At 29.9% G+C, this 15,850-nt stretch overlaps 1 protein-coding gene across 2 annotated transcripts; it reads left to right on the top strand.

Moving 5' to 3' along the window:
• Positions 1-11,299: 11,299 nt before the first annotated feature.
• On the top strand, positions 11,300-14,018 carry LOC114379200 (pentatricopeptide repeat-containing protein At3g18970-like). Of its 2 annotated transcripts, XM_028337803.1 has the most exons (3): positions 11,300-11,416; positions 12,052-12,877; positions 13,007-14,018. In XM_028337803.1, the coding sequence occupies exons 2-3, from the start codon at positions 12,277-12,279 to the stop codon at positions 13,756-13,758; spliced, it is 1,353 nt and encodes a 450-aa protein (XP_028193604.1). In that variant the 5' UTR covers positions 11,300-11,416; positions 12,052-12,276; the 3' UTR covers positions 13,759-14,018. The 2 variants fall into 2 exon arrangements, with proteins under 2 accessions (XP_028193604.1, XP_028193603.1); XM_028337802.1 differs by having other exon boundaries at positions 12,052-14,018.
• The last annotated feature ends 1,832 nt before the right edge of the window (positions 14,019-15,850 follow it).

Genomic DNA, 15,850 nt, shown 5'->3' with positions numbered 1-15,850 from the left:
TTCTTAGAAAATTGTGTGATATTCGTGGGTTCTCTTTGAATTCCTCAAAGTAGATTGAAACTCCTAGTCTTTTCATCCAGCCTTAATTATTAGAGTACTGCATGCTTAGTGGTAATAGTTTAATGCATATTTTTCTCCATATCTTTAGCCTATATAAAGAATGTATTGTCTTTTTGGAAATCCTTAATGTCTTCTTTGGCTGTCAAAGCATAAAGGTTCTTATTTTCGTGTGCGTGCAAACCATTAGCTCTCATATAATGGCATCCCAATCATCCAGTATTTTGAAGAAGAGGACATTTATTTACAAAGTTTATCCTGCGTTAGCCTTTATAGTAAATTTCTTTTTTAACTTTCATATAGATATGTTTCATCTTTATTTTATGTCCATTGATTTTGAGTTTTATGGATAATTTCGATAAATGAATTAGGATGTCGAATCTTTTCAGTTTTGATTTTTACGACCAAATAGCAAACAAGGTTACTCTTGAAGACCAAAATGGAAACAAACTTGAGGTTGTTTTTGAAAAAGAAAACAACAGTGTATCTCGCAGAAGAGAGTAAGAAAATTTCAGAATTTAACAAGCTAATTGATGGGGGTGGCTTCTATTTTTTTAAGGACGGATCGTTTTTTGATTGATGTTAAGGACAAATTTTTAAAGAAAGTAGAATACGAAAATCTCATTTTTTTTGTCTGATGAAATACTCCAAAAAAGGTTATAGGAATAAAAAATGATATCAATGATACTAAATTTAAACATGTTTTGATGTAGTATTTAAGGGCATATGACATTACTTCAAGATAAACAGGTATGCAATTATCTTCTATTCATTTTTTTTATCATTGATATTATTATTTTAATATTTGAATGTTGTTCTTTTATGCAGTATTTGGCTTTGAGATTTTGTCATGTTGCTCGGGCCAAAACTATTGAAAACATTCAATTAAATGATCAACAAGACAACAAATGGCCTTGCAAGTTTACTTGGGTCTCTGATGTTCAATATCTTTGTCAAATTACGGTTGGATGACATAATTGTTGCTCAACTAAGAAGCTTAAAGAGAAAGATTGTTTAAAGTTTGGAGTACCTAAAAGTTCTACAAATGTAGTATATACTTTTAGTGTAGTTTAAGTTGTTTGTTTTCTTCAGTATTTTATGAATGTTGAGTTTTCCTGAATGTAGCAAATCACATGTTCAATATAAGTATTATTATGATCTTTATTTTTATTCATTCACAGTGCTCATTTTTAATTTCTGTTAATTTATTCTTATTTAAGCATTAAATGGAACACCATTATATCATCCAAGATGAGTGTATCATTTTCTTTTAACTATGCAACTTTTAAAATATTTTTTCTTCAAAGAAACAGAAAAAAAAGTTAACTAAAATCCTCGTGCATTGCATAGGTAAATTGACTAGTTATTAATACGTACACTCAAAAAGGTAGAGTCACGTTGATCAATATTTCAAAACAGAGTGTAGAATAATGCCCTTTAAATAACCAAAAATACCATAAAAATGAAAGAGTTCATTCAACTCTCTCTCTCCCTCTCCCTCTCCCTCCCCCTCTCTCTCTATATATATTATGTGAATTGGGTATCTTCATTTTTAATTGTGTCTTATCTCTTTTATCACTTTTACAATCAAATTAAGACTTAATTATAATTAAAAATTTAATTGAGTCATTCAATTATCAAAAAATTCAATCAAATCTTCCAATTGTTTAAAAATACTTTAATTAAATCCCTCAATTATTAAAAAAATTATATCCTTAAATTCTTTTAAAAACACTACAATCATATCATTTTTGTCAATTTTATTAATTTGATTGAAAAAAATTGTAAATAGATATTTTTGTATCGATTGTATTAACAATAAATATAAAATATCTATTTATATTAACGATAAATCTTAATAAGAACTTCATTTTTACATCGATTTCATTAGTAACCAATATAAAAATTTATTATTGTAAGTCGATTAGAAAAATTTAATTGAACTTTTTAATTACTGAGAAATTCAATTAAACTTTTAATTATAATTAAAAGATTAATTATATAATTAAACCTTAAATTAAATGTAAGCATGACTGTTATCATAAATTTATAAATAAAAATATATATGTAATTTTAATTTTGATTTGGATTTTTTTTAAGTAAAAAAAGGCAAGCTGAAGCTAAGTAGATGAAGGTTTCTCGATCAGGTTGGTACCTCTCCCTCTACTTCACAAAGACAACGATCTCCGATATATAGATAAGAATAGGAAAGGCAAAACCAATCCAATAAAGTTTTTTGGTTTTGATTTATTAACAAACCCCAATGTAAAATTTATTTGTTTTCCATCCATTCGATTTTTATTTATTGGTTTTTGATTAGTTTTTAATTTTTTTTATTGGATTGAATTGGTTTAAAAACATCTCTCTATTTAGAGGATTATGAGAAGCAAAAAGAAGGAGAGATGGAAGAGGGGTAATCTCGTGAAGATGACGAAGCAAGAGGGAAAAAAGTATACTCACTAACGTAAAAAGATAAATTATTAAGGAATAAGAAAAGAAGGTAGGGCGAATTAATAATAACATTTATATTGGACGGCCAACGTGAAAGTCATGTAAGTGAAAATGTCATTCGTAGGATTTGAGTCTAGAAGCACCTATCCGTAAAGGAAAAATGCTAAAAATGGACACTTGGACACACTATTTTAAATATATTTTTTTATTAATTGAAATTTATTAAAAATAATAATATCTTATGGGTCTCACATCATATTTAATAATTATTTCATAATTTATAATTTTAATATATTTTAATCATAATATATTTTAATCAATTAAAAAGTGTGTGGTTAAAAGAATATGTTAGATAACGTGTTCTTATCTTCCATGTATAATGATATGAGTCACTACATCACTAACTATTTTATCTATTTATGTATAAGATTTATTACGTCTTGTAAGAAAAAATATCAGATCATATGATTTGAGTCAAAGAACGCCTATATGTAAATTGATATTTGAGTTGATACAACACTAATTTGTGCAAGTCCGTGTAGTTTAACTGATGACCAATTGATTTGATCAATGATTTATTTACTCGGTATTTTAACTGTGTAATTGACTCAATTTTAATAGAAGAAAGATAAATAATACTAATCAATTAGCTCGAATTATAATTGAAGAAGTTTTATTGGAAATAATTTTTCAATCTCTTCACCCCTATCATGCATTGTATTGTACTAAATAGCATGACTCATTCTAATAATACTAATAAGTTCGTATTGAGAGTTTTTTTTAATCAATTTTCTTATAATTATAATTTTAGTTGATTTTAGAGTCCATAGTTTTTCTTAATGTTAAGATGGAGATATATAAATTATTATTTGATACATCTTTTCTAAATACTCGACATAGACCGATCAATGGTTAATCAGAATGAAGAGATTGATTAAATTCTTCCGAAAAGTGAGCTAGAATTCTAGCTACAAAATTGAAACTCTAAAATACCAAAGTCATGGAGTGTAAGCATTTAATATATATTAGAATCTCATTTCATTTGTATAGCATGCAATGGGTGCATTTGGAGTTTTTAAAGTCCGTTTGAGGTGATTGTAAGTTTTGGTTTTCAGTTTTTAAATGTAATTTATAAAACAAAAAATGTTTGGCAAAAAATGAAGTTGAATTAGTTTTTAACTCAATTTCAAAATAATTTTACATTCATTATCAAAATCTTGAAAAAAGATTTTGTTAATTTGGTTTATAGTTTTAAAAACACATTCTAACCACCATCATCGTCCCTACCACTACCCTCGCCGTTACTAGCACACTGTTATTGCTTCCTCCATTGTCACCATTCCACCACAACCACCACATCTATTGTTGTCGCCTCCACCACCACCACATCGCTGCCACCATCATTATCGTTGTCTCCATTGTCGTTGTGGTCATTGTTGTCACTATTTCATTCCATCATTATTGTTGTTATCACTATCATCATTCCATCATTGCTATTGCCATTACCACCACACCATCCTCGTCACCACCATTACCATTTCATTGCCTCCATTGTTGATGTTGTCACTATTCCATTCCATCACCACCCATAATTTTAAAAACCCAACTAGTGATTAACCCGATCAATGCATTGTTGGGTCACTGGATCAATGGTAGAACCAGCGGGTCACTAATTGACTTGCATAACCTGGTCTTTATTAAAATAAATTAAAACTTTATACCTAACCTCAATTGATTCGCATGATCCAACATGTTTTCTCCCTTAGACATAACTCGGCATGGGTCAGTGGATCACTTGTTTAATTACAAACCCAACTAGGGTCATACCAAGTTGCACCAAGTGTTTAATACATGGTTAATCTGATAGGCAACTTGACCCAACCTGACCTCTAGGTCGCGGTCCAACCGGCGGGATCAGTTTTGATTTTAAAATACAATCATCACCATTTTATTGCTACTATCGTCACCATTACCATTCCACTATCACATTTGTCACCGTCATTATTCTATCCCCATCACCGCCATTGACACCACCACCATTACTACCCCCGTCATCGTTGTCACTCCCACCGTGTTAATTCTATCATCGTCATTATTTCATAATAGAGCGAGATAAGATAAAACAGTTGACTCATTTTATTTATCTTCTATTTGTAACATTTTTTTTAAAACTAAAAATAAAGAATAAACCAAAACTCAAAATTAAAACTGATTTTAATTTTTAAAAATTTTAAAATTAAAAGCGAAAAACCACCCAAATGAGACCTAAATTTTTACATTCTGGGAATCGGAATTTTGGTTTTCAAGTTATTCCTTGTATATAATTATGAAAAGGATCGAATGAACAGGATAGCAATTAATTAGTTCTCATGTTTGCATAAGCATAATGTATTCAGGCTCTGTTATATTCATAGTTCATAAACATATATACGAAGGTTTGTGGCGCCAATCAAACGACCTGATTAATTAATCAGTAATCAAGGAGTTGGTAATTAACTAACATCATTCACGATGATTGGATAATTATTTTATCTTATAGATTCCGTCAACCTAATAGCTATGTTTCTTAAACCTCAAAGGTATTGGATTAACATACATCTTTGTGGACCTATGCTTGGAATACAGCTTAATTGACCTTTGGAAAATTTTCAGCAATTCTTTTAACCTATAAAGGTCGGAAATAGCATATTGTTTGACCTAGATTTATATTTAGAATGGCTATTCATTTATGGAAGTCCAAAGCCATATGGTGGCCGTGTTGGTCTTATGATTTGTTGTATTTGTTTTATAACTTTTTTCTTTTCATATTTTTGGCTATAGAAAATGACTGAACTCTCCCCTGAAAATTCTTAGTTTCTTTTGCATTATAAAAAGATTAATGAAAGAATTACTTGATCGATAACCATCCAAAAAGGCTATGAAATATTACGTAAGGGGACACCTTTGGGGTTAAATTTTTAAGGTTTATAATTGGAATCCTTGACAAAGACCTTATCCTATATTACCCACATATTTTATATGTATGTTTGGATTCATGTTGTATTATTAAAAATTATATTGCAATTTCAGTAACATGATTTTAGATAAATGTTTATATATTTGATTTTATGTTGAATTAATTATATATATGAGTTTAAAATTGATTTCAAGTTAAGTAATTTTTAGTAACTTTTTTGTTGCATAAAATATTTACTATTTTTTTTCTAATACTAACTTGCTGTAAAATAAAAAAGTTCAAATTTAAATTACTTCACCTCAAAATTAATTTCATTAAAAAAGTTTACAAATACTTACTCAAACACACTAAAAGTAGTTTTTTTCTCTATACAAAAATACACATAATCCTTATTTGCCGTAGTGTACAATGATTTAGACTTTGTGAAATAACTTTTTTACTCTGCATGTGCTTAATCTTTATTTATTTATTTGTAGATTACCCTTTCGTTTGTATATTTACACCAATTCACAGCTTCGCTTCACACAGGTATATTTCCCCCCTAACAAATATACCCTTTTTTTGTATTTTATTTCGTTTATCGGTTAGGAGAAAATTTATTGAAAATTGTAAGTGTTTTTATCTTTCTATCTAATCAAAATTACATTATTTATTAATAATTTTTGTTATTAAAGTGAAAATTTAATTTTAATTAAAATTAACACCAAATTCATTTCTATTATCGTGCCTAACTTTTTGTTATTTCCTAATTAAAACAAGATAAAAATTACGTGCAAGTTAAAGTTGTAATTCTTACAGTACTAATAATTCACGTAATAAAAATAATAATATTAGTTATTAAAATAAATTTTAATTTTAATTAAAAATAACGTTGAAAACACTATAGAAACCTACCCTTAAAATTTAGTTATTAAAATAGGTGTGTAAAATTAAGTTTTCCGATACTATAATTAAATCAAGAACTTTTAATAATCATTACACTCACATTGAATAAAGTCAACTTCCAATTCTCATTTTTAGGAAGAATCTGCATACCTTCTTTTGAAGCAATTATCCTTACTGTATTATTATACGAGTGGCAAGAGTATAAAAGCAAGCGACCAACAGGAAAGAGCCACATAATGAAGAACAAGAAAACTTTAGCCACAGAGCAGAGGCCCTTGCTTTGCATTCCCTTATAAAAAATTATCATAAAAAGAGAGACCAATCGTTATGGAAAATTTGTAATTGCAGAGCATATGGTTCTGTCCCTGATTCCCACTTGCTCACACCTATACACAGAAAAACCAGTGTGGACAATATTCAATATTTAATCCATTTGATTTGATGTAACATTAGTATCTACTTTCGGTGTCTTTAAATTTTCCTTTGCTGATGTGCTTTTCCTTTTTATGTATATTCTGCATTGAGCAATTCTTACAACAACACATTATTTGCTTTTTATGTATGTTTTATTTATAAGTATTATGTTGGCTCAGGAATTACTCTTTCATGGGTAAAGTAATTAACCTATAATTCCTTCTCAAGCTCACATATGATAAGACATTTCTTATATATTATATTAGTCAGTGTACCATTGCGATCGCACGGAGGAATTTTTTAAGAGAGGGATAAAATAATTATTGTAATATGTATATATATAATTGTATATTAAAAAACAATGCATAGTTAAAAAATCACATTTTTTATATACTTTGTAATATAATTTCACCAAATTTAATTCAGTCGAATAAAAGTCATGAAATAAATTATTACGTGTATGTTAACATACATATAAGTACACATTAAATTTTGTAATAATTACTTTTATTTAATAGTGATTATATATATATATATATATATATATATATATATATATATATATTCAATTAATAACATTAAAATCATGAAAAATATCAATATATTTATATAAATACTATATTAATAAAATTAATGAAGAGATATCAAACACAATTCAAATAAAATACAGGGCTGCAACTGTAATAATAGATATCCTTTTTTATAACGTTACTCTATGTTAGACATGGAAAACAATTATGATTTTTTTAGGATCAAATAATGGAAGGATATCAACTGTAGTTTACTAAAAATAAGTGTAATTTATTCTTCTTATTATTATTACTTTATTATTATTATTATTATTATTATTATAATTACTGGATTTGCTTGAATTAAAAATAAAAAAATCAAATCAAATCAACAAATAAAAAAATTAAAACAAAGAAAATGGTTTTGATCATTTTAAACTTTTTTTTTTTAAGTTCAATAAAGTTTTGTTTGAATTCAACACCAATATTAATTCAGTCATCAACGACTCCTCTGTACTACTTGCATCTAATCATATATATTCCGCTAGTTAATTTTTCAATCTTAATTAGTAATAAGACTGCAATATATACTACATATGGAACACTTTCGTGATTACCACACAGTGCAGGAGCACTATTATTTGGGTTTGTAACCTCATGCATGTTAGGGTCTGGGTAAATGTTCAGACGACAACACGCACTGCTCGCAACAGTGTTAAGCTGTTTTTTGTTTTCTTCTTTTCCTTTTTTTAAGTTCTAGTCTTCTAAAGACTGTTACGAAGTTACTTCTGGTCCTGTTATGACACTTATGTTGTATTGTAGTTGTGTACCTTGTACCTCTCTACGTACTCGCATGTCAATAATAATCTCTTTAATTATGAGAGAAAGAATACATAAATGTGCTTGAAAAGTTTAACATGCAAGGATGCTATACCAATATTGTCTACTCTTTTACGTGAGTCTGCATCCACTTTGTGGATATAGAGATTGATTAATTTCACTCACGTTCGGTTGTTTTGTTACGTATGAACATTTTATACAGAAAAGGTGGCCGACATTAATAATGAATGCTCTTACCAAACCTTTCTTTTATTTGTTTATGCTTTTTGGAGTAACTAAAAACATATGCTCCAGTTAGCTATCAATCTATCATGGCTTTGTACGTGAAATTAATTAAGGAGAAAAGGAAAACAAATAAAATGAGAAATTTGTGGCTCAAACAAAGTACTTATATATAAATGCGACGTGGATTTTCCACCGAATAACAGTTAAGACGTACCGGATTCCAATATACTATGATGTTGTACCATCTTACTAGCTAGCTGAAATGGTGGTGGATATGACCAGTTGTTCATAGCAAAATCTAAGAAAATCTTGAATCTATTATACATTTGTCTCCGTGAAAATTTATTCCGAAGAAACTACGGTGCCATGAATGAGCAATAATCTAGAAGCTGACTATGGATTGGACAAGAGATAAAAGGAAATTAAATAGCAAAAGTTATATATGGATGGTGGGAGTAAAAATGTACTAAGAGAAAATTGTGGACGAGCAGATTTGTGGTCGGATACTTGTCCTCTTAATTAGGGCTCTTGCCCTATATAAATATAAATATAAGCTTCATGGAAGATTTTTTTTACAAAAATGCTTCTATTGTGTTTTTGTTTCTTCGATGGAGAGCCACTCAAAACTTTAAAACATAAAGTTCACCTACACAATAATATTGTTCTGTTGGCATACAATTGTATAGCAGGAAGCCAGAAAGTGCATCTTAAAAGATAACGGGTAAAGTTGTAATTACCGGTTGAAATATTAGTAATATATATATATATATATATATATATATATATATATATATATATATGTATGTATGTATATGGTAAATTATGAAGTTAAAATCAACTTCATTAATTTTTAAATGAATTATTCTAATTCCTAATTTAATTCACCCTGTAAAGAATATTCACCAGAGGAATCAAATTCATGCAAGAACTATATAAGCAATAATTTTTTAATATCACATTAATTTAAGGTAAAATTAGAATAATGAGACTAAAAAAAATATTTTTTTAAATATTTTAAAAGTATTTTTTTAGACTATTTAGTAACAAATAGTTATATGTCATTTAAATAATTTAATTATATGTTAAAGTTTAGATGATATTAAAAAAATATTTAGTTATCACAAAAATATTTTCTCGCATGATGATGGAAAAAATAAACTCTACATGTCAAAATCTAACGTAATATTTATACATGAAAGTATTCATTATGGGATAATGAGACTATATTTCTCATATATTAATTTTTTTACCTGATATTATCATGTGAAAATTGTGTCTATTTTCCCTCTATCAATTCTAATAAACTTTAAATTAATAATACAAGTATTGATAATAATGTAAAACTTTTATATCAATAAAACATGCCTAGTAAACTCATAAATTTTGATAGAATTATAATTTTTAGTATTTATAAACAAATAAATCCATTTTTTTACGTGGTGTCATGAAAATTTTGCGTGAAAGGATTTATCCCTAGAGCCAGGAGTGAATTCTCTTCTCTTGCTAGCTAGGATTAGACACAACACTTTACTTTGTCTGGTGCAGTTTTTGTCTTTCACAATGTGTATGTTGTTGAATGCTGGATACACCTTAATATGACGGGATCATTTACTTGGTTATAGCTCAAGACACAATGAGAATGCTGCGAGAAATTGGCTAAAGCTAAACCAAGATAAGACCATCGCAAAGAGCAAGAGGCGTTTTAGTTCCTTTAAATGTTACATGGAGAGACTGCTATTAACTCGGGCACAGCTTGACATGGACCCGTTTTGGTTAGTTCCAGTTAATCTTGGGTTTTGCTCATGTAATGGATATTAATTGGGTCTATGCAATTCACACTATCCTTTTTGTTCTTCACACCTCCACTTTTGTTTTTGATTTTTTCTTTTCAAAAAGAGGAGCATTAGCATTAAACTATCTATTAGTTATTTAAATTAATTGAAAATTATAAAAACATGAACAAAACTCATTAATTATGAAATTCTCTTCTCTTATGTTCAGAAACTAATTTTTGTAACGTATAAGAACATAAATATATAACAAAAACTAGTTTTCATGAAGGGTATTTTGTAAAACATAATAAAAAAGAAAAACAATGCAATGAGTAAAAAAGGTATTAATTGTTTGCTTTCAAATGAAAATAGTTAGTCGACTTGATTCAATATTCGATAAACTTTGAGTCCAATTAAGAATGGAAGAACAGGTTGTGTTTGGTGGGTCAAGCAGATTGACCCACTAAAAATAGTGAAGAGAATTAGTTAGGTAACTTAACATGTAGATTGGTTCGCTGGATTAGTATGTTCTTATTAAACTTAGTATGTAAAATCTCAAATGTGTATGTGAACAACAAAAAATACATATGAAAAATGTGATATTTAAAATAAAAAATTATTCTCATAAATTATCTTTAACTAATATTTAAGTATGTATATATATTGCACAAAATAAATAAATATTTTGAATATATAAATCTACTCTTATATTATAAAGGCTTAATTGTATTTATGGTAAATTTTATTTTCAATAAATTAATTTGATATATTTTATCTCCAACTTTTAAGAATCTTACAAATTTTACCCTTTATCATTTATTTATTAATATGCACAAAAGTCGAGGGATAAAAATTTCCAAAAAAGTAAAAATTTAGGGGTAAAAATTACCAAATATAAAAAAAATTAAATGTAAAATTTATCAAAAAAACATAAAATTAAGGGTAAAAAATACAATTATATTAAACGACGAAAGGTAAAATTCACAAGATTTTGAAAAATTTAGAATAAAATGGGTCAAATTAATTTTTTGGAATAAAATCCACCAAAAATTAAATAAGTTAAGGATAAAAAATACAAATTAAGTCTGTTATAAATTATAATATATAATTTGGATTAAAAAAAAATTAGGAAGAATTTGGACCATAAGTTGATGACAAAAGGACGCCCGTACATACAAGGGCTCATTAGTCATTCTTTAAAAATCAGGGTAAAAAATTCCATTCACCACCACCACCACCGTTCAATTCCTTTCGGCAACTCATGAACTGCCACTGGATATCGTGTACCTGACGGACTACAATAACATGTATGGGTCTGTTGATTTAATTCAACTGCGTTTCATATTTTTGTAATATGCTCAATTCTATGTGTTATTATTAGGATTTGAAAGCATCGCTTTCTTTTCGTTTTTCTTTGTTTTTGTGATGTTACTGATAATGAGTCATAAATGATAGTTTAGCAAAATCAGAATGAGCATTTTGATGGCGGTGGAAGTAGACATATAGTATCTAAATGCTGTCTCTGTTCTCATGTGAGGAACGCGTTATCTTCTATTAGCTGCGTATGAGTTTGCTCAATGCTTTTGCTATTGATAGTGATGCTGGAGGAATTGAAAAAAAAATAATGTTACGGTAACATTAGAATTAGTTTTTATCATTTCATTTTCAAGCAATTGAGTGCAGTGCCCAAAAAGGCTGAGAAAAAGCAAGAGTAAATGTGCACTGCTTGAATGATGGAAATTGCTTATTGGATTTTTTTTTTTTACTCTGGCTTGTTCTTTTCTTGGAAATTAACTTGCATAGAGTTGGGGATGTTCCATATTTATTCATTTTAATGGGAAAAAATGAATTACTATAGTGAATCTGAATTGTATATGGTACTAAGATCTGATTTTGGGAATTGTGTACGTTCTTACTTGTGATTAACTTGTTTTCAATTTAGAATTGACTCAAACCTCTCAAGCCTCAACTGAATTGAGGATCTTCTTGGATGAATGAGGATGAAATCCATGTAGAAGTCTTTTGATCAGAATTGGATAGACACACCAGGGTGCTTGAGTACGGGGATGTTGCTACCTCAACAGAATTATACGGCTCTAAATCTTCATCTTCTGCCATTTGTGATCTGCTCATAAAACTTCAGGATAAGTTTAATGTGAGTTGTCAAATGAAGGTAAGACATAAAACTCTCAAACATCAAAATCAAGACATAATATACCTCATGCTGAACTGCCTTCCAAGATTCAGATGTATTTCTTTCTTATATTCTTTGCCCAAATTGTCCTACAATATAAAGCAAATTCATGCCCAATTAATCACTAATGGCCTGAAATATCCCACCTTTTGGGCCAAGTTAATTGAGCATTATTGTGGCTCACCGGATCAACACATTGCCAATAATGCACGTTTGGTGTTCCAGTACTTTGACAAGCCAGACTTGTTTCTCTTCAATACTCTGATAAGATGTGTGCAACCAAATGATTCTATTCTTATTTTCCGAAATGAGTTTTCTAGGGGACTCATGTTTTTTGACGAGTACACTTACAATTTTGTTCTTGGAGCCTGTGCTCGCTCTCCTTCAGCTTCAACATTATGGGTCGGTAGACAACTACATGCTCTGATAGTAAAACATGGGGTTGAGTCAAATATTGTGGTTCCGACTACCAAAGTATACTTTTATGCGAGCAACAAAGACATTATCTCATCCCGAAAAGTGTTTGATGAAATGCCGAGAAGAAGCACTGTTACCTGGAATGCTATGATAACAGGTTATTCTTCCCTTAAAGAAGGAAACAAGAAATATGCTCTCAATGCGTTATACTTGTTTATTGACATGTTGATTGATGTAAGTGGAATTAAACCAACAGCTACAACTATAGTTTCTGTGCTTTCAGCAGTTTCTCAAATTGGTATGCTGGAAACTGGTGCTTGCATACATGGGTTTGCAGAAAAGACAGTGTGTACTCCTGAAGATGATGTGTTTATAGGCACTGGGCTTGTCGATATGTACTCAAAATGTGGATGTCTTGATAGTGCCTTGTCTGTCTTCTGGCGAATGAACCAGAAGAATATCATGACTTGGACGGCAATGACTACTGGCCTAGCCATCCATGGGAAAGGAAAACAATCCTTGGAGGTTTTATATAAAATGGGAGCTTATGGTGTGAAGCCAAATGAAGCAACTTTTACTAGCTTCTTGTCAGCCTGTTGTCATGGTGGGCTTGTTGAAGAAGGCCTTCAATTGTTCCTTGAAATGAAGAGAACATTTGGTGTGATGCCTCAGATACAACATTATGGTTGCATTGTTGACCTTCTTGGCCGTGCTGGAAAGTTAGAAGAAGCCTATGATTTTATCATGCAGATGCCAATTAATCCTGATGCTGTAATATGGAGGAGTTTGCTGGCTGCATGCAATATTCATGGGGATGTTGTGATGGGAGAGAAGGTGGGGAAGTTTCTTCTCCAGTTAGAAGAGTGGAGTTCTGCAGAGTCTCCGAAGAGCGAGGACTACATAGCTCTGTCAAATGTTTATGCTTTAGCAGAAAAGTGGGATGACGTTGAAACTGTAAGGATAAAAATGAAAGCTAAGAGTATTTTAAACAAAGCTGGTTCTAGCGCTGTTCAAACTGTCAGCATGGCTGTGTTGTAATTAGAAATTGATATCTGATTCTTTTAAAAAATTTATGTTAGCAAGACAATAAACCCATCAGACAAAGAATAACTGGAGTAGCTGAGACTAAAAGCAATAGTACATAAATAGAAGCAATGACAAGTATACAGTTTACTGAAAAATACTCTTAATTAACAGATTGGAAATGCGAGATGTTCTAACAGCAGTATATAAGGATGTACCATGTATAACTGGTGCACAGGTATGATACTAATAAAAGTGTTGTTTTTCGGCTTTCATCATTTATTAGTTAGTGGTTTCATTAGCTTTCAGCTTTCTCATGACTCTGTCTGTAGAACAAAATCCAAAGAGGGAGGATTTTGAGATTGAGCATTTGATAAAAATCAACAGAGGTTGTACTAATGGCCCTTCAGCAGGGTAATCGCAGATTTCCTCCCTGTAAGTCTTTTCTCTTTTTGTCCAAGTATTTTCGGATGACACCCTTGCAAAAAAGTAGTTTGAGATCTCAATAAAACTAAACCGTTAATTATGGAAGGAGAGAAGACAATGTAAATTTAGATCATAGGAAGTTAAGTGTAATAATTCATGTTTAAACCCGAAAAAAAAAACTATAGCAACAGCCTAACGCACACAGTCTCATAACCTATATATATACCATACGTCAATTTGGGTTCCAAAATGTACATGAAGCGGAGAAGCAATTTCTTGAGGGCTCATCTTCTATTAGCGTTCAATTGCATCATTTTCTTCTACCTGCTTAAATATAGTCGAATTCCAATATCCATATCATACAATGTTTATAACTGTATATCAGTCTTAATCAAACTAAGAACTATTTGGAAAGTGTTACATATAATTATTTTATGCTTAATGATATGTTAAAATTAAGTGCAATAATTGTGAATTTGAAAGCCCTTAACTATTTTAAAAAAATTGAGAATGACGGTTTAGTGTGACATCGATCCTATATAATATATCATTTTATGATTTTTGTTTGCCCCTTATTCAAATTAAGGATTATGATATATACTATTAATCTTAAACCCAGTCCAACTTGAGTTGGGATTTTAGCGCCTTAAGCATTCATGTAACAATTTTTTCCCACAATTAATAGAAGAATCACAGCTAGCATTTGGAGAATACTTCTCACTAAGTAAAAAAAAAAAAGTAAGCAAACATGGTTTATGGAAACTAACCATGGATCATCCTTAACCAACTAAACCGATTGAAATGGAACTAGCTTGATTTGATTACAACAAGACTAATTAACTTAGGAAACTTAGTTTTGATCATTTTTATGTTTAGAAATTGAATCCATAATAACCTAAGGAGAGCCTAGTTACAGTCTAACAAAATTGGAGCAATCTAGTTACATGGTAATCATCATATGTCTTAGATTTCAACCAAATGCTACCAATTTCACTTTCACTGTGATATGGTATCATGGTGGGCTGTAAAAACATTGTGAACCATAATTTTCAGCTGCAAACAATCCTAGTAGACGTGCAAGGCCATTCAAGGCACTTAAAAGGCCATTTTTGTCTCCAAACCTACACCATAATTTTAATAATTTTTCAATGTGTAGTAATTTTTTGCACACCATAACTTGGAACTTTGGAAACTTACGTCGGTTGGATTGGATGACTGAATGTGTTAATTAGTGGCCTCTGAGCAAGAATCAAACAAATAAGCAAGTGGGTCTTTTTGGCCCCCTCAGTACCCAAAAAAAAAAAACAAATAAGCAAGTATAATTTTTCAATATATGAATTAGTATACCGCAAATCATGAACCTTCTGGTTCATATCCATGCCCTGGTCTCTGCACCTACCGGTTCCGAGTTCTGACAGTGTTATTGCGTCTATTAATTTGTTAGCTTGCAATAAAATAATAAAAGAATGAAATTCTGGCTATTACGATCACGAGGTACACAGCTCACAGCAAATTCAGCAATGGAATATATTATTCATCGTTAGCTCATATCCACACCTTTGCTAAATCGCTGCTCTCTTTGACCGTTCACAGTTTCAATTTCCACAATTCAACGTAACTATCAAATAAAATCACCTAAACACAAAGTTCATAGAACTAAAAAAAAGTGGCTTTATATAAT

Source organism: Glycine soja, chromosome 12 (genome assembly GCF_004193775.1).
Source record: "Glycine soja cultivar W05 chromosome 12, ASM419377v2, whole genome shotgun sequence".
NCBI lineage: Eukaryota > Viridiplantae > Streptophyta > Magnoliopsida > Fabales > Fabaceae > Glycine > Glycine soja.
Note: the sequence above shows the minus strand (reverse complement) of the source record. Positions and strands in the feature narration are given on the sequence as shown.